The sequence below is a fragment of the Artemia franciscana genome, chromosome 2 (assembly GCF_032884065.1).
Source record: "Artemia franciscana chromosome 2, ASM3288406v1, whole genome shotgun sequence".
In the NCBI taxonomy this organism is placed as follows: domain Eukaryota; kingdom Metazoa; phylum Arthropoda; class Branchiopoda; order Anostraca; family Artemiidae; genus Artemia; species Artemia franciscana.
The window spans coordinates 39,302,919-39,323,446 of NC_088864.1; the positions used below are offsets into that span (position 1 = coordinate 39,302,919).

Genomic DNA, 20,528 nt, shown 5'->3' on the forward strand with positions numbered 1-20,528 from the left:
TTTAGTCTTTAAAGAAGAACACCTTAGTGGTTGTCAGCCCATAAGCATGAAACTTCGATTTTAAATTTAGGACCGACTTCCATAATCTGGACATGGCAAATCCTGTGACTAAGTCAATTTTTTCTTTTTAATTCAGAATTATTTCTGAGAAGAAAGAAGATGATGCTTTTTCTATATTTTTTTTTTTAGAAACCATTTTGGGAGGGAGTTTTAGGAAAGGTCCGAACAATTAAGATTTAGTTCGTAACTAAAAACTTAATACTTAATTCTATCTACAAGGTTAAACTAGATTCCAACGGTTTTCCACATCCAAAACCTGGTACGACCAATGGTAGTTTGTTTTGTTTCTTTTTGTATTTCAGCGTCTTCAATCTTATTAATCTTCTTGACAAGTGCCATTATGTTTAAGTAACTTGTACATTAATAAAACGAATTTTGGCTTTCAATTTTTTTTGGGAGGGAGTTTTAGGAAAGGTCCGAACAATTAAGATTTAGTTCATTACTAAAAGCTTAATACTTAGTTCTATTAGGCTAACAGCTAAAAAACCGACGGAGATCAAAAAGTGACAATTGAAAGATACTACTTCTAAAATAGGTTAATTGGTCAAGAAACTGAAAATACAAAGAAAGAAAAAAGAGACCAAACTAATTTTTTACTAACCTTCTCTGACTGAGTAAGGCATTGTAACTACACCATAAATTCCAGGAGTACCATACAGACAGCAAATATAGTCAGATAGGTAGTCTAAAACTGATAAATCGTGCTCTACAACAATGATGTACCTGAAATCGAAACACAGATATATAAAAGGTTGGCAATGAGGAATACAGTCTTTCAGACAAAACCGTAATTGACTAAGAAAGAAAAGGAAAACAAATAAGAAGTAATAAAAGTGAGAAATTAAAGAAATAGAGAGTATAGATATCTTTACAAAGACCAATGGGCGTGCAATTAATGGATTTTCATTTATTCCTAATACCAGATCAGTCTGAATTAGATTATAAAGGCCTTACTGGGGATAGGTTTTATGGTTGATCTTCTCACATCACTCTAGCACAGAAGAACCAATTCCACTATATGATTATAGTAGCCCTGATACGGGTCAGGAGAAGACTATTTGCTTTGCCTCGCGACTATGAGCAGAAGCATCCACAGAGACTTTTAATGATTCATAGCCACCTGGGCGACAAGACTGCTACTTGTCCCTGTAAAAAACACTCAGCAACTGAAACGTCGACTCGACACCCTATGCGCCAGTAATGGCTCAGGAGGATCTTTATCCTTTTTTTTATCAACTGGACCCTGTACTGTAAACCGTTCAGAGCCTAAAGTCTGTCAATCAGCTGAAATTTTTTGCAACGCTTTACTTTTAAATAAAGTTATAAAGAACCTAGAGAAAATGTATATACGAAAAGGTATGAACTATCTCTACTAGTAGATTTATTTACAAGCACTTTACTGAAAACTGAGCTTACTTAAGCTTTTTAGAGGCGTTAAATTATATATTTAAACTCCAATATCACTTTCGGTGAAAGACAATTGAGAACACTAGAAATTAGTCTTTCTTGCAAAGAGGCGGAAGGGGTGGGTGGCATCCCCGGGAGCAATACACGTCTAATGACGACATCCCCCCTGAAAAATTTTGAAACCAAAGTATGAAAAATAATTTTTGGCCTTTCAGACATCCCCTTATCAACGTAAAGAGTGAGGGATTCAGGGGATGGTAGCTCTCTTCATATTGAGGATCATTCCCAGTATTATATTTAAACAAACAGAAATGTAGTAATAAACTAAGTCTTTCCAAATTAAAGTAAAAAGTGACGTTAAAACTGAAAACCAACAAGAACCATTCCATAAGTGAGGGGGTCATCCCCCCTATAAACTATACGTTAGCGTTTAGCTGCAGTTCCCTAAATTCGATGCTAGAGTTTAGCTTATCCAAGGTTCATAGATCTACCCGTCAAATGTTTTTAGCAGAAGAAATTGTATGTAATTGTACAAAAAGGGAGAAAAAACAATCCCAAAAAAGCGGTAATCTGGATGAAAATTGTACCATGAACTTCAACATGTCCCATTGCCATAAAGCAGAGATTGAAGCTCCACTTTTAAAATAAGATATCTTGTATTTTTCTCGAGAAGGGTAATATATTTTAGTCATCCTTTTAAGGACAAAAAGACATCGCCCCACAAAGTGGCAATTTCCGGTATTTGATTGAACATATAACAATTTTGATTCGAGTAGGGCTAGAATAGTATAGAGCAAACAAATCTAGATAGCGAATTGGCTTATAAGTTTCAAAAAGTTAATCTTAGAAACTCCCCGTTTCAGAAGTCAACTTCTCGCGGGGTGGCGCATTTGACGAGAAACGAGTATGCACTCCATAATAAATTAGCGATAATAACAAACCATTTATCCCATAATAAAAACGGTTGTCAGTATTGCATAGCTGCAAAACAACTATTAGGTTAGTGTATCTTTATCTGGCCGAAATATTCGGATATTGCAAATGTATTTAAACACTGTCCAGAAAAAGAGACAAGAGCTAAGAGCTCATATGGCACTTGTGACGAGGTCGGAAGAGCCGAGAGCTCATATGGTACGAGGTCGGAAGAGCCAAGAGCTCATTTGGACGAGGTCGGAAGAGCCAAGAGCCAAGAGCTCATTTGGCACTTGTGAGAAGGTCAGAACCTAAAGTTAAACTTTATAGCACAAGATCCTTCTAAATATCAAATTTCATTAAGATCTGGTCACCCTTTCGTAAGTTACAAATACCTCAATTTTCAAAATTACCTCCCCCCTCCCAATTCCACCAAAGAGAGCAGATCCGGTCCAGTTATGTCAGTCACGTATCTTAGACAGGTTTCTATTCTTCCCATCCAGTTTCATCCTGATCTCACCGCTTTAAGTATTTTCTAAGATTTCCGGTCCCCCCAACTGTCCCCCCCCCAATTACGTTTGATCCGGTTGAGATTTAAAATAAGATATCAGAGTTACGAGGTCCTTCTAAATATGAAGTTTCATGAAGATCCGATCACTCCTTCGTAAGTTAAAAATACGTTATTTTTCTTATTTTTCAGAATTACCCCCCCCCCCCGCAATTGAGCGGATCCGTTCCAATTATGTAAATTACGTATGCAAGACTTTTGCTTATTTTTCCAACCAAGTTTCATCCCAATCCTTCCAATCTAAGGGTTTCCCATCATTTTAGGTCTCCCCACCCCAAACTTCCCCCAATGTCACCAGATCCGGTCAGGATTTAAAATAAGAGCTTTGAGCCACGATATCCTTCTAAAAATCAAATTTCATGGAGATCCAATCACCCATTCGTAAGTTAAAAATACCTCATTTTTTCTAATTTTTCAGAATTAACCCCCCCCCCAACTACCCAAAAGAGAGCGGATCCGTTCCGTTTATGTCAATCATCTATCTAGGACTTGTGTTTATTTTTCCCACCATGTTTCATCCCGATCCCTCCACTCTAAGTGTTTTCCAAGTTTTAGGTTTCCCCCTCCCAACTCCCCGCCCCCATCACCAGATCCGGTCGGGATTTAAAATAAGAGCTCTAAGACACGATATCCTTCTAAACATCAAATTTCATTGAGATCCGATCACCCGTTCGTAAGTTGAAAATACCTCATTTTTCTAATTTTTAAGACTTACTCCCCCCCTCCCAACTACCCCAAAGAGAGCAAATAAGTTCCGATTATGTCAATCATGTATCTGGGACTTGCGCTTATTTTTCCCATCAAGTTTCATCCCGATCCCTCTACTCTAAGTGTTTTCCAAGATTTTAGGTTTCCCCCCTCCAACTCCCCCCAATGTCATCAGACCCAGTCGGGATTTAAAATAAGAGCTCTGAGACACAATATCATTCCAAACATCAAATTTCATTAAGATCCAATCACCCGCTCATAAGTTAAAAATACTTCATTTTTTCTATTTTTCCGAATTAACCGGCCCCTTCTCCCCCCCCCAGATGGTCAAATCGGGAAAACGACTATTTCTAATTTAATCTGGTCCGGTCCCTGATACGCTTGCCAAATTTCATCGTCCTAGCTAACCTGGAAGTGCCTAAAGTAGCAAAACCGGGACTTTAGGTTTCCCCCCTCCAACTCCCCCCAATGTCATCAGATCCGGTCGGGATTAAAAATAAGAGCTCTAAGACACAATATCATTCCAAACATCAAATTTCATTAAGATCCAAATACCCGCTGATAAGTTAAAAATACTTCATTTTTTCTATTTTTTGCGAATTAACCGGGCCCCCACTCCCCCCCAGATGGTCAAATCGGGAAAACGACTATTTCTAATTTAATCTGGTCCGGTCCCTGATACGCTTGCCAAATTTCATCGTCCTAGCTTACCTGGAAGTGCCTAAAGTAGCAAAACCGGGACCGACAGACAGACCGACAGACAGACCGACAGACAGACCGACAGACAGACCGACAGACCGACAGAATTGGCGACTGCTATATGTCACTTGGTTAATACCAAGTGCCATAAAAAAAACAACCTTATTTAATATTTCACCTGTTAGTATCAAATGCCAAGAGCAATCACAAATTGAGACAGTTTTATCACATTCAAAGTAGAAAGTATACCTATCGGGGTTCACCAAGTTACGAATAGAAACGGCTGCATTAAGTCTCTGCTTCACATCTAGGTAACTTGAAGGTTCGTCAAACATATAAACATCAGCCTTTTGAACACACACTACTGCAATAGCAAAACGCTGAAGTTCACCACCACTAAGATCTGTTATTTGTCTATTTCTAATATGCGTCAGCTCTATAAAAAAAAAATATATATTATATAGAGGTCAACGCCAAGACTGTCTTCTTTGCAATGGGTGCCCTGAAACTAATTTGCCATTAATTAGTAACTAATTAAACTTATTATTTTACAAAAATAAATAAATGCCATCCTCCCCCCTCCCCAAAAAGTTATATACAAAGGCCCAGAACTCGTTTTTCAGAAAAAAAGTAAAAAATGCACTGTTTTCCAGTCTATTTAATTTATGCTCATTTCCCTCTGACAGAAGCATCATCACTTACATCAAGTTACAGAGAATGTCAAATAGCCTATGAGAGCTAAAAATGGTCCACCAATCAGAAACCAGCTTGCATGAAGTTTATATAAATCAGTGTGATTGTTGAGGTATTTTCATCATAAATTGGTTTCCATGGGATCCTCTGGCTTTCCAGTTAAAAAAAAAAGGGACAAAAAAAAAAGACAAAAAAGTGTCACTTGGGTTATAGGAATCCTAACTTATTAAAGACACGTGATGGGTCGTATTAACTTATTAGCCTATGCTCTGTCGAACAAGCCTAACACAGAGCCTAGTATTACCATCGTGCTTTCCTGCTGAAAAGTAGAACAACTTTGGAATTCTATGTTTTCTTATTGGCTTATGTCGTAGACTCTATGCTATGCATCTTAATATCAAGTTAAAGAAAAAATCCCCTAATTTTCTTCTTACTATGCTTTTGATCGTTTCTCAGGAAACCTTTCAGCCCAGTTGGCTAGGTCCAAATAGTATATTTTCTATCTCAAAACTTTCCATCTTTACTACTAAATGACTTAAGCCACAGGAGGCCTGAACCCCTCCCCCCTAGAGAGCAGAGGTATAATTCAGATAATCAAACTATTTTTACACTTTTTATTAATGAGCAATTATGATGTTTTTCTTCAGAGTAATTTATTACGATGAAAAGGTTAAGAAAATTATGTTCGCTGTCAAGAGTTGACCGGGGACGCGTTATAAAGAATTAGTTAATAGTGATGTGAAACAAGCATACAGCCCACATAATTCTTAATTTGAACCAAGGTGCTCAATTGTGTCTTCAGTTTTGTGGATAGGATACCAAAGTTTCAAGAAGATTCTTAGTACCTTAAGGCCTTGCTGTAAGATGGTGCAAGGACTTAATTTAACCTCATTTATATGAAAGATCCAAAAAGTAAAAATTCCAGTACATTGAATAGAAACAGATCAGAAAATAGATTTTGCCCACCAAGTATGGCCGCTAAAATAATTAGATCTTGTTAAATTTGCTAAATCAAAATGGGCTTATAATATTTCCAAAATCTACTTTCTTGTTAACATATTCTGTGGCAAATTCCATGATGTAGTGACCTATTGATATTTGCAACTGAAAGATCAATACAGTCCTACAATTATCAGAAAACACAGTTTTCTTCTTTTTCTTACGAAACTAGATAAGAAAACACTTTTCACAAAAAAAAAAATACATAGATATCGGAACTTAAAACGAACAAATAAGAAGTTGCATAAGAGAGAAAACTTAAAACGAATGGATATTACAATGAGCTAAGTATAATTGAGATGCAGAAAAGTCCGAGGTAATATTTGAGCTACTAACCTCTCAAACTCCCAAAAACACTAGTGTCATTTACACTTCCGGGCAACTAAACCTATTTTGAATCATTATTCAAAGAAAATAAAAATACAAAGTACATCTGTGTCAATGGATATAATTTTACTAGTGCAATTTGGTCCTACTTCTAAGGACATATAGACAATTAAGATCTTTTTAGTCTTCAGTAAAGTGCGACAACATCAGAACCTTTAAGGGGGTTTCAGTCATGCGGCAATCCCACAATTATTTGTGGTAAAATTATAAAAGAAACTTTGTGCTCAGTAAAACCGAGCGTTAAGGATTACTTTGACAATCAATACCAGGAATCATGTAGTTACAATTACACTGCAGCAATATAAAATCAATAAAGAAAAAGTCAAACGACAGCCCTTAAAATACAGAAAACACACACTCTGATCTTACTGCAAACAATTTGAGTTCAATAACAGACACTCACCCCTATCTAACTTATCCTCGGTAAATGGATATTTCTCCGAAATTTATATATATATATTTTTTTCCCCATTTATTTGAATAAAATGTTTATATTATACATGAAAACTTCTTTTTTTCTGAAAAACTGAAATTCATTCACGTTAAGTACTATTGTTTTTTGTCTATTCAGATGCAACTTACTAAAACAAATATTATCACTAAAAAGAAGTTTTAACATAACACCCCTTGAACATATTTTTAATATACTTAATAAATCGTATAGAGTAAAATATTGAGAATAAATTAATGTTATTCGACGCGTAAATAGTTGCAGAGAAGATTGTAGGTCCAAGAAAAAGAAGCAGATATGCTTACGTAAGATATCCTGGATGGAAACAGGATCGTTCTCAGGACAGTCTGCTTTTCTATCAAGCATTTCTCCCACACTTATTTGTTGTTTTAATGTTTTGGCCAAGGAATCTACATACTGTGGCTTGAAAACACACTTAAGATTGTCTTCCAATACTTTTGTGAAATAATTCTGTAGCTCACTGCCCCTGAAATGGCTTAAAATATCTGACCACTCAGGAGGAGACTGAAAGGAAAAATGGAAGAAGTTTTTTCATTAAAATAGCGTAGATTATTAAATTTTTACTGAGACATAAACAGATGGTTTGTTTCATTGTATTGTTCAATGTTTCTACAAAGACAAAGCCACGCTAGGATGCAATAGGTTTAAAACAAGGTACACAAGTATATTGTCACCACTTGATGAATACTAGTCTTGCCTCTTACTCAATTCTAGTACCAGCTCAATATAGTTCTCAAGTCAAGGAAACTTTACTTTATTTTTTAACGTCTAACTTTTATGTGAATACGATAAAGTTTACCGTAAATGTACGAGTGTATGAATAGAAATGTATGCACAGCTATTTAAAGGTCAACAAATTTAGAATCAAAGAAATATCGAGCAGTAAAATCACTGGTTAAAATGACGAAAAACCCATAACTAAATGACGGTATCTTTCCACTGCCGAAGATAAATGTACTTTTAATATTCTAAGACTATAAGAGTATAGAAGTATTTAGAGGATGTATCAACTATGCATGTTGACACTAGGTGTTTAGAAAGAGTAAGAAATTCTTTCTATTTAGTATGGCATAGTATTTAGCTTCCGAATCGTCTTGGTTACACAGGAAGAATGTGAGGTGAATGCATGGCCGTATTGAGGATTTTTGTTCTGGGGGGAGGGGTACAAAAAAAGCATCAAAACGTCTTTTTATGCATTTCTATTATGTTTTTACGAGTCGTACAAACATTTTGGAAGTGGGAGTTCAAATCCCCCTGATCCCTCTCTTGCACGCGGCCTTAGGTGAATATTACACTGTAAGCACCTCAGAAACACGCCTTTTTATATAAATATGATCACCTGAGCGTATTTTATATAGGATATAAGCAGGGGGAGGGGGCTTCAGATCTTTGGTATCAACCCATTAGGATTAGTACAGCTATCATTTGGGATGGGAATTTTCAGTTTTAGTAACGATTATTAGAAAATTATATTCCATTCCAGGCACCTTTAGAACCTTTTTGGGCACCTTTAAGTCGTAAGTGCCCATGGCCGAACCATTTTGTATATCTTTCCCAAAAGAGTGGAGTGTTATGGTGAAGAAGCTGCATAGTCCAAGACTGTCTCCGAAAACTCAATTTAATTATCTTCATTTAATTTATCTTAATTTAATCTCTCTCAATTTAATTTAGCTCGAATTAACTGGAATTTAGCAATTTGTGTCTCAAGAAAGAAAGAATGTGAGGTGAAAAAGTCACACAAAAGTCACCTCAGAAATACGTCTTTGTGTAAGTAATTAAGCCGCATGCCTCATCTTCCGTGAAAGGGAATATTCTTCTATGAACAATTATCGCTAATAAGCCCACTTTAGGTCTATAAGGCCGTAGAAACCCTGCTCCTAATTAGGGCAATAGATCCATTCCTGAGAGATTCATTGACCTAGGTCAACATCTTGCCAAAATGTCAAAAAGCTTGTAGACTTGCATTTGTAGAAAGCCTGTAGTCTAGAGACTGTAGATCCATTATCTGGTTAAAGTAGATGTTTCAGAGGCTATGTGCAGTGAAATATATCTGGTTGTTACTGAATTACATAACGACGGTACTAAAGCAAAAATTAATACTTAAGAAAAGTTGGTAAAGAAGTTATGTGGTATATATGAAATAGGGCGAAACTATGAAAGTAGTCAATGAATCCAAACAGCTAAAGCAAAAGGTATGGTAAAAATTTCAGAGGGAATGATGAAAGAATTTGAAGCACAAAAAATACGGTTAGAAGACGGGCAAGAACGAAAATCACAACAAATCACAGCGAACAATAATTGTATAAGTTTACTCTCTTTAAACGAGCGACAGTGTATATAGTTATTAAAAGAAATTTTCTTTAAAACGGCACCATATTTTCTTTGAAAATGGTCACCCGGGAATTCTATGGTAAGAAAAAACGGCCTAGAGAGGTCGCAAGTTTGAGAAACGCCGTTTAGAGTCCTTTTTTATAAATAAAAATAAAAATCCCAAGACTGGCTTCATATTTATGAACACACTTCAAGAGTACATACTATATAATCCCCCCCCCCGAGAATGGTCGTACCGTTTTAGTATTTATAACTCATGCAAAATTATACATGATGATAAACTGCTTTGCAGAAAATTACAACTGAATGAGGAACGTGTTATTTTAGCATTATTTTAACTCATGTTATTTCTTTTTTTCATTTTTAGCTTGACTCAGTTATTTATTGTAATTTCTGTGCGTTTTAGGTTTCATTTATTTATTGATTTCTGCTCTTTAGGTTTAATACTTAACTTTTCTTAGAAAAACTTATTTTGTGGATAAAATTTTTCATATTAATTTCTGTTCGTTTTTTATTGGTATTATTATCTTTTTCATGGAAAGAGTAAATAATTTTTAAAATCTTTAGAACGTATCGTCCTTAGTATCTATGGGGCATGCAAAATTATGAAAGATGACAAATGACCCTGAATAGCTAAAGAAAAAGGGATAGAACAAGAAACAGCAAAATCCCATTGATTTGCAAACGAAAATGTTGCATAATGAAATCTACTATTAGAAGACAAAGCAAAATTACAATGTAATGAAGGAGCGTGTTGGTTTAGCCTGTGTGAGAAAGATAAACAAAAAGAAGGATTTGGTTTCACGCCAGAATTACTTAATTCAAATGAAAAGGAGGATTTTTCACCCTAGAATGAAGATTTTTCACCCTTAATGATATTAAACATATAGATCTTAAACAGCAACACCAATTATCAACTCAGATTCTATTTTTTATTTGAGGGTACAAGGCAGACACGTACAAAGGCAACAAGTATTTTCAGCCCTCTCCAAATCTTAAGGTTTTGAGGTTTTCCTTATTATGTCATATATTTTCATTTCCCTGGAAATTAGTTCTTGTGTATGTGCCTGGTGTAAAAATATCTTAGGAAGAACTTGACATTATATTTAATACGCCACAGACAAATACATGTAGTTGAACAAACATTTACGGGAAGCAGTCTAGGTCGTTGTACTTACTCTTAATATTGTTGGTAACTACAATTAATCTCGATACAGCTGATTGGATCCTAATGCAAGTCTTTCTAAAATTTATAACTTACAATTAAAGTAATTGTTCTGTACACTCATCAGAAACTTTAAAGTATAACTAAATGCACAGACTATTAGCATTTAGAATAAAACAGGATGATACTTACTGAAAAAAGTCCTAAATTCGGCTTAATCTTTCCCATAAGAATTTTCAAGGCGGTAGATTTTCCAATGCCATTGGTTCCAACAAGACCAAGAATTACTCCAGGTCTAGGGACTGGAAGTCTATGTAGCTTAAAGGAGTTTTTTGAGAACCGATGCGTAGTATCCCTCTCAAGATTGCTTGGCAGGTTAATGATTTGTATAGCGTCAAAGGGACATTTCTGCAAATGAACAAAATGCATAGCCAATTATGACAGAAATTTTTAGTAAAGAATAGATAATACACTTACTGGGAAATTACTACCATATGCTATTCTACTTTACGATTTACAGAAAAAGCACTGCTTACTGCCAGATACGTATTCCGGACTTGACAGGAGGGAAGGGGGAGGGGGCAACAGGCTTGGATTTGTAGACTTTTTCTTTTTTTTCAATTGATTAATTTGATTGATTGATTTCAAAATATAAATAATAAAATAGTTCAAGCCAGGAGGGAGATAGGTTCATCCTCCTTAGTGGTAAATAGATTCCTTTAGATATAAGCTAACATCATTTAAGACAGGGGTGATAACATCCCCCTCCCCTCCTGATCTATTACAGCTGATTACGTGCTCATATTCTCTTTACAATATCATTCTTCTGGTTTGGTTGCGATGTCATTAATTCATTATGGTCCCCTTCATTTTAGTTAATTCAAGTTTTTAAGAAAAAAAAAAGAGAATAGACAATCGAACATATTATTATTATTCCAGAATGAAGTAGACCCCCCTTCAAAAAGTGGGGTAGTACAGTAGCAATGCTACTTGGCAGTTTTTATGGCCTAGTGAAATTTGTTAGCAGATTTTGTCTGAAAATACCGTTTTTAAATATAAAAATACTTTTTGCTCAAAGAAAAACTGTCTAAACACAGTGCAGCTAAATTATTGTCAGCTTTTGGAATTCTGTGGAATTGTGACACTGGCAGCTTTTATAACTTTTTTTTATACCCGGAATTAGATACAATTGACCAGTAATGGTAAAACTGTATTAGGATTTTTATTTCCTTAGCATTTTTACATGTTGATGAACGAAAATTCTTACAGAAAATACTGAATTCGTCAAGTGAAAATGATCAAGCGACGTCACTATGAGGATTTCAGCTGTCAGGTCTGATTAAAATCAAAATTCTCCAGATAAAAATTCTCAAATAAAGAAAAAGACTCCTTGCATAAAGAAGTTTCGTCCTAAGCAAAATTTTGCTTAGGACGCAAAAAAAAACGCAATTTTTATTCACAAAAAAAAAATATTTTATTTCATTGGTGACCTGAAATCTGGCAGTGACTGTCCCAATAAAACCGTTGCATGTTTTCTCCATTTACAATCAGTGAATTGGCATTAAGTAGGGCTGTGAATTAAAGGATTTACAATTATTCCTAGTCACACTGCTATTTTGTTTCTCAATATAAAAAGGATTGGCGACTGCTACATAAAACGTCAGGTTGATTTTCAGAATTTTGGTTTTGCTTTAGTTCTATAACAGGCTAATCAATAGACAGAATGAAGAATTTTTTTTTTCTTAATAACAATTTGAAAACACACAACATATACAAATGGAAATTCATTTGTCAAATGAACATCCACACATAGTTTGCCAGGAATTAATGAAATTAATTAAGAAGCAACAAATAAATTTTGTTTTTACTTGTCCTTACTGTTTGAAAAAATCATTTACTTTCTAGCAATGTCAATAAAAAGGTCAATACAGTATTATATTGACCTTACACATACATGCATACAGACATGTATGACATACATACAGTATGTCAATACAGTATTTCAATATGAAGGATTCTCAGATTCAACTTCATATATGGCTTGCATTTTTATCTTACTCTTTTAGATAAAACTGTGAATTTCCAGTTTTATTATCCCAAGGAAGAGGTAGCACTCTATTAGAATGTGATACATTGGAAAAGTTTGTCTACTTTCCAAAAGTAACAATAGAGCAGCCAAGTTCATGTGTTGTTAAGGAGTCTAGTTGTCATTTTGCCTCTATCTTGCATTATATTTAAGAATCAATGTTTTTATTTATATTAATTTCTAATTTATTTAGAGTTTAATTAGCTACCTAAAGACGACAGGGGAATGTATCCAAAGCAGGTAAATAGTCTTGTTTGTACCGAAAAGATCACTATTCAGGTTCTAATTTTTCATTATATTGTTTTTAGGTTTGGCAGTCCAATAAAAGACATGAAACTGGTATCACTATCTGAAAACGATAGAAGTAAATCACTTATTCACATCATCCAGGTTAAGAAGTTATTTTCAATTTCTTTGACAGTTGAGCACTGTCCAAGAGGGGGAGGTTAAAGGGTGTAAACTCACAAGAACTAATGAGTTATATGTACGCTTGGGTCTATTTTGGCTTACATCTCCGATTTTGGCAACTAAATATGTTTTAGCCTACTTCATACATATAAAGTTAATTTAAGTTTTTATTCATTTTTGTTTATGATCTGGTATTTGCATCTTATTCCACACTAAAACATTATTTGTTTTCCGCCTTGTGACACTAAACATAAATTAATATGTTTTTTCGAAACCATATTTTTTCTTTTTATCATGAATAGCCTGCAAGACCATATTTTCTTGTTTCAAAATGTGGGAAAAACCCTCACTATTTTTTTTTAAACTTACAACCTATCCTCCTTAAGATTCAGATCTGGTGGAAACAGGGGCGTCATGTATGGTGGAGAGGGAGGACCTCCCCTCAAATACTTTCAGAGGTTGGTGTAAATTTTTTATTAAATTAAAACATAATAATAAAAATGGGCAATACGACGTAAAATAGATAAAAATAAGATCAGTCTACAGAAAAAAAATGAAGTAGCCTCCTTTTTACAGTAATATCACACAAATCAGTCAGTGAAAATGTCACGCCAGTAAGTAAAATACATTGTCCTCCCCATGCAAACATTGTGACAAGTGACACCTATGGAGAAGACCTGTTCAAAGCAGCGTCATAGTATAATATATTTGACTTGAAAAGCCCCGTGTACAGTACATTTGACCTGAAGGTAAAAAAAACAAAAACAAATCCAATTAACAAAATAATGAAAACCATTCAGAAACACAAATACAAACAAACAAAAACAACTTCATTCCGTAAGACTCTCACCATGTGTTATAACTACACGAATAAACCACACCAGATTCTTGATACTAATAAAATATCCATTTCCCATCAATTTTTCTACCCAAGGCTCATCCACTCCAGAAAGTTTTTCTCAAGACCTTTAACCCTTCACACTTCCCCAGAAAATGCAATAAGTTTTCCTCCCACTCTCCACACATCAGAAAAGCATAAGGACCACTCTTCATTCTAACCCTTCCCAAATATCTTCTTCTTCCCCCAAATGGCATAAAATTACCTCTACCAAAAATTACCCACTTAATATCCTCCCTAGATAGCCCAACTCTAGAACATACTTCCTCTCCTCTTGCCTCTATTACCCAAGAACAAAACCCAAGAGATTCAGATATTCTGATCTGAGACCCCCAATTCTGTATTTCCCAATTGACTAAACAGAATATATGTTTGGGCACCTCTCACACTTGCTTACTTCTACCATACCCTCTATTAAATTCACCCAACATTCCACAAGAATAAAAAATTGCCTTAGTATGCCCCATCCCTGAACATCTTCTTCTGTCTAACAGAGACTCTGCCAATGCTTCTCTCACTAACCTATGCTTTTCCATACTTGCCCCTCTTTCCCAATATTTCACCATTTTTGATAGCACTCTACTTCTTAACAACAAAATTCACAAATAACCTTTAATAACTAAGCTATTAAACCTCTCACTTAAACTTAGCATCCTTCTATAATGCAATAGTTGTAATATTTCTAATATAACACCCTTATCAAATCCCAAAACTTCTGCTCCCTATTTCATTACCAATCTAATCTTAGTCTCAAATACCCATTTCTGAAGTTTAATATCTTCAGGACCTACTGACCTTAAGGGCTACTTAGAACCATCCCTATTAGCCTATTCCCCTGTTTTAAACTAATTCTTCAGGGTTCCTCAACTTACCCTCCTTTGTTATAAAAAAAACACATAATCATATAATAATAAAAAAAGAAAAAGAAATACAGCTTAGCTTGCTAAGTTTTTTGAATGAAAATCAAGTTGGTGTCTGACTAAGACTACCTGTCTTGGTGTTTTCTCCAATTAGCCATGGCTCATAACTTTTTCATTATAGTGCAACTTGCTTTTCATTCAAACTAGGTTAGGTTAGCTTAATCTTTGGTAACTTAGAGATGTTTTTCAATATTGGAGCATACAAAACCAGAGATTAATTTTAAGAGAATATACAATCCAAGGAAAGCTTAGAAGCTGAAAATAATAAAGGCACATTTTAACTGCTAATTCTTACCTTTATACAGATACCACAACCAATGCACAATGTTTCAGAAATAGAGGAAATTTTATCAGTAGATTGTACTTCAATGCATAATTTCCCAGTTCTATTGACTGGACAAGACTTCTTACATTCCTGTTGACATCGTTTAGGTTTGCATCGTTCAGGGTTGACAATAGCAATTCGAGTGAGTTTATCTGTTTCTTCTGTTTGTCTCCTCCTTGATGCAACATCCATAATTTATCTAAAACCTTAATCTTATGAATTGAGCCCCACTCACAATGAAATTTTAAAATAGCAAGATCTAGCTCACACTAATTTGAGCCAATCAAAATCTTCTATACAGTATTCCCACCAGTAAGGAAACAGTTTGTGTGTGGCATAAATAAGACAATTTTATTGCATTCAAGTGATTACCTTTGAAAAGTCAAAAGCTACTTAACACTTTTAGAAAAATAGGAGCAACACATGAGCCTTCAGAGCAGTGGTCCCCAACTGATTTTGGACAATGCCCCACCAAGACATTTATAAAATTCTGTAACCCTCCTTGTAGTATTTAAATTTTGTCATTCAAAATTGCACATATATTCCCCCCAAAGGAAGCTAAAAAGGCCATTAACTTGGTATCTAGTTTTGGGTTGTCCTCTAGGTTTTTTTTATACTAATGAAAAATATTTTCTGAATGCCACACTTTTTATAGGATCCACAGCAACTGAACCCCTCTGTAACTGAGCCCCCATGCAACTGATCCCTTATGTAACTGAACTCTTGTGCAACTGAACCCCCAAGCAACTGAATATCAGTTTAACTGAACCCTTTTCATGCTCAACCCCTGTTTAACAGAACTTTTGCGCACCTGATACCCCATACAACTCAACTCCCATTTAATTGAGCCCTTGTACAACTGACCCCATAAAACTAAACTCTCATGCAACTCAACCCCCATTTAACATAATATCAATGCAACTCAACCACATTCAATCCAACCTCCATATAATTCAATCCTTGTACAAATCAACTGCCATTATATTCACCTCTGTGCAATTTCACCTTCATTTCACTCAGTCCTCATTCAACTAAACAACTGTTTAGCCCAAACCTGTCCAACTGAACTCCCCTTCAAGTCAACCACATTCAGCTCAACCCTCCTCAAATCAATAATATAACCTCAAAATGTAATTCAGCTTGTTTTGTCCAAGGCGACAAAAGCTGATTTGAACAAATTGGTATTCATTTTTTGGTTAATTATTGTGTGTCTTTTCTTTTACACCCCTTTGATGTAAAACTGTTTCCCCTGATCTAAAAAGCAACAATTTATCCCTTTGTCCTATATATAGGAAAATTAGAAGAGCTTTTCATGCCCAGAGCCTGAACACACTTGAAGGTCATGGTTGCACCAATAGCTGTACCTTAGTACAGAGAAAGCCCATAGTGGCCAAAATTGTAAAAAGCACATTAAAACAATGCCATATCATAAGAAAAACTAAGATAGGGTGCTAGAATACCAAAGACAGTTGTTTAACGTTATTTGGAATTTACTGTTCACACTTATACATTTTTTATAATTTCCTTAGGGAAGCACCTTCATAAAATGCCTTATGGCACCAAAAGTCCAACTTTAATGTCATCTCTGGAGTGTATTTTAATAAAAAAAAATATGCAGTAATGAGCAACATTAAAACCTAAAACAAACAGAAACTATTACATATATGGGGGGGGGGGGGGCTCTCCTCAACACCTCTTTCTTTATGCTAAAGTTTTTTGATACTTCAAAAAAAGAGCTCCTTATTGTCCTAATTAAACAAACACAGTGTTTCAGGAGTCATTCTTAAAGAATTGGGACCTTTGCAATAAGGTCTGAAACCCCTTCGACATGAGGGAGACTAGGATAAACTGATTTTTCATTTTGATCTGTGCTTCCTGTGTCTGTTCTTGATAACTTTTTAATATGTTTTTCTACTAAAAAAAATGTATTTAACTAACTGGATAACCATTCCCAAATAGAACTTACTTTAGGTGGTCAAGCTCTGAATCAAGGAAATGTGATGAACTAACATGTAGTGCTCTATTGACTAGGGAAGTGACCACTCCTCTTTTCACCATGGTAGAATGATTAGAAAAGAGTAATTTTAGTATTGGTCAAGGTGTAAATGTTTTCTATAGACCCTAAGCTCAAAACAAGTGTCATTATGGTGCACCAGGACATCCAAAAATAGAAAACACCTTTCCACCTCTGATTCTAGAGTAAGTTTTATTTTTGTATCCAAGGAATTAAGCAAGCAAAAGAAAGACTCCAGATATTCTTTACTGTGTTCCCTTAGATGAAAAATGTCATCTTTAAAGAATGTTATTTTGACTCAGCCCTTGTAGAACACACTTATGACCACCTGGACCATGCTATTTTATTTAACCAAGCTAGTTTAATTTCACAACAAAGGTGTTCTCCATAACTATAAAGAGGCTCTTGAGATTTATAAATACCAAAATTTAGGTCTAGCTTTGAACAGAGATACTGGTGACATAACAACAGGTGACTCATATTTCACTTTTCTCAAATAAGAAGCTAAAACTTATGTCATCCCTGAGATAAACCTTGAATCACCTTTGCATTCACAAAATGAAATATGTCCCCAATGTCTCAGATCTAGAAACAAATGTGGACAAGAAACAAACATTAAAATCAGATACCATATGACATGGCTCCTACATATAATTGATTATTGGTTGCTTGCTTGGCAAATGGACTGATCACCAGGCAATCATTCACTAGTATCCAACAAGAGCAGTTAATGATTTTGAATTTTTTTTACTTGTCTTGGGTATTGGTGACTGATTTGTCTTTGGTGTCAGGTTCTTGGTTTTAATTGTTCTAATTTAGTTTTTTATTGAATTCTTTGTTTTCAGTATTTTTGTTAGCCTTACATAACCCCTTTGATATTTTTTCTTTAAGATTTTTTCACTACTATTACTACTTTTGCTCTAATGATTAAACTAAGTCAAAGAGTCTAAATGCATCCAGGTTGTCAAAATAGCACAGATACAAAGTATAAGGAAAAGCATTGAATTTTATACTAAAACAAAGTCAAACAACACACTCTAGACATAGTATTTATCTTCAGATTCTTTGAAGATCATATATTATTGAAAATTGTTCTAAACTAATGGATTCTTACACAAAAAATACATAACATATTCTTTTCCATAAAAAAAACATCATTAAAAAAAAGAGCATTTGCCAAAGTTACAAGACTCAACATTACATTTTCCTTGGGTCTCATGTGTACTGCAAATTTATTTTCTGTGGTTTAGCTTGCATAACACAAAATTTGTCCAGTTTCACCAAGGTCAATATCTTTTGGTTGATCAAAGTCTATAATCAGAATTTAATCCTAAATCTAACACAACAATTTAGACAATCAGAATTTAAACACAACATTTGTTTCCTTCATAAATTTAATTTTAAGCTCTTTACTGACCCTCAAAGATAATAAAAATTGTCTTAGTCTAGGTATAGTTTATACAGGCCACCTGTGTTAGCATAAATCTAGTCAAAGCCAGGTTACCCATAATTTGAATTGCTGGCAACAAGATAAAGAGTCAATAAATACATGAGAAATGTATGATATTAATTATAAAGGTAAATAATCTGGAATTCTGATTATGAAGGTAAGTTTGTTTCTTGGCTATCCTACTATTCTGTTAATAGCCTATATACCTTTAACCCTTTACCCCCAGTTTAGATTTTAATTGAACAATCTCAACTTATTTCCAAGATAGCAAGAATCCTCTAAACTAGAACTTTCCTAGGTCAATGTTGGTATTACTGGAACAATTGTTTGGGGTCATGAAACTATTGTTAATAGATGTATTTTCACTCTTTGAACATCTTTTCTCTCTTGCAAAACTACCACAAACTCACTGTTATGGAGTTATTATATATTTGCACATTAGGGGGGGGGGGTAAAACATAGCATGTATTAAATACAGCAATGGTTGGTTTACATATTAAATATATGCTATGCTTTACCCCCACCCCCTTTAATGTGCAAATATATAGCCCAAATTTGTTTCTAAACTATTACAGATTTGCAATTTCAAATATCTGATCAACAAAATGGAAATGATTGCAATTCTATATGTATAAATACCAGAATATTTGGGCCAGAATTATTCCATAACACTGAGTTTGCAGTAGTTTTGCAAGAGAGAAAAGATGTTCAAAAAGTCAAAATGCATCTATTAACACTAGTTTCATGACCCCAAAAAATTGTTCCAGTAATACCAACATTGACCCTTTCCTATGCTTTCAAATCCTATTTAAATTACTTTTGGTAAAATTCTAAGTGAGGGTTTTAGGCTAGTATAGCTTAGCTTTAAAAAAAGTTGAGGAAGGTGAATAAAACTCTCAGCAACAGCCTAAGACATTCAGAAGAACTTTACCTGAGCTGTCATTAAACAAAGTTAGGCCTCGTTTAATGATACAAAACTTACTTTACTTTCTATATCCCAAAACTATCAGTGATAGGCTAATACTATTATTACAAAGAAAAATCATTTAGCCTACCGACAAACACAGTTTTCAAATAATATTTTTAAAATCTTCATAAAAGCCGTTCTTAAAGGATTGAAAATGATGATCATGAAGACTAGAGTACTTTTAAATAAGGATTTATATCAACATGATCTCTCTTGTTCTTTGAATTATTGTTAACAATGTCAGGATGGGATAAATACAATGTATTTCTATTGGATATCTGCTGTTCTACGTACCAAGATCAAAAGTCGTGATACAAAGTGCCCAAGGTCATTTTCATAGAATCTGATTTCTCACGTTAGGCCCTGTCTTTGCTTTATGTTTGTAGACGGAATTTCTTCATAGGAAAATCTTACTGTAAATCTTACGTAAAAGAGAAATCTAACTTTTTCAAAAGATGAGCCCCCCCCCTCCCAAGAAAATACTCCGACAGAGCTCATGGCCTGCAATGACTTTTCCTTCTATGTACCAGCATTGCATAGAATTGGGAATGTAATAATTTATGCTACATAAAAATGTGTATATTAATTCCTTCTCTCCCCTCCTAACTCTACATTTATCTGAAGCTTCATGGAAGGTTAGCAGTTTCAGTAACTGTTTTACGCAACCATCCCCACCTGCACAGCGAATCACCCCTCATGATGGCTGATGCGCAATTACACTTCACTAGACGTAGCTTAATTTCATAAAAATTAATGGAAAATAAGAAATTAGTTAAATACAGTACTGCCACCATGTGGCATAACTTCATCTCCAGTGGGATATAAAAAACAAATATTTTTATACTTTTAAATTGATTTACTTCTCAGAATTTTACATTTATTACAAATTGGTCTTCTTTTGGGCAACGTCGTAGTTTGGTGCAATAAAATGACAAAAAACAGCACTTTCCCATTGCTCAATCCTTATGGTCATTTCAAAAGGAAATTTTAATTTACGTTCGAATGAGCTCTCTCCCAAATTTCTAGGACCTCCAGTTTGATATGATCATCCCTCGGAAA

The 20,528-nt window shown here is 34.6% G+C and overlaps 1 protein-coding gene across 2 annotated transcripts in view; it reads right to left on the reverse strand.

The window, feature by feature from the left end:
• LOC136041415 (ATP-binding cassette sub-family E member 1-like) overlaps window positions 1-19,708 on the reverse strand; it is a 43,701-nt gene extending 23,993 nt beyond the window's left edge. Inside the window, exons 1-6 of one of the 2 annotated variants that reach the window (XM_065726074.1) lie at window positions 19,558-19,708; window positions 15,009-15,237; window positions 10,594-10,809; window positions 7,190-7,409; window positions 4,604-4,790; window positions 662-783 (exon numbers count right to left, since the gene is read on the reverse strand). In XM_065726074.1, the coding sequence (XP_065582146.1) occupies window positions 662-783; window positions 4,604-4,790; window positions 7,190-7,409; window positions 10,594-10,809; window positions 15,009-15,230 (967 nt within the window). In that variant the 5' untranslated portion in view covers window positions 15,231-15,237; window positions 19,558-19,708. Of the gene's footprint in view, window positions 1-661; window positions 784-4,603; window positions 4,791-7,189; window positions 7,410-10,593; window positions 10,810-15,008; window positions 15,245-19,557 lie in introns of both variants that reach the window. The other variant, XM_065726083.1, reaches the window with a different exon arrangement.
• Between the last annotated feature and the right edge of the window lie 820 nt (window positions 19,709-20,528).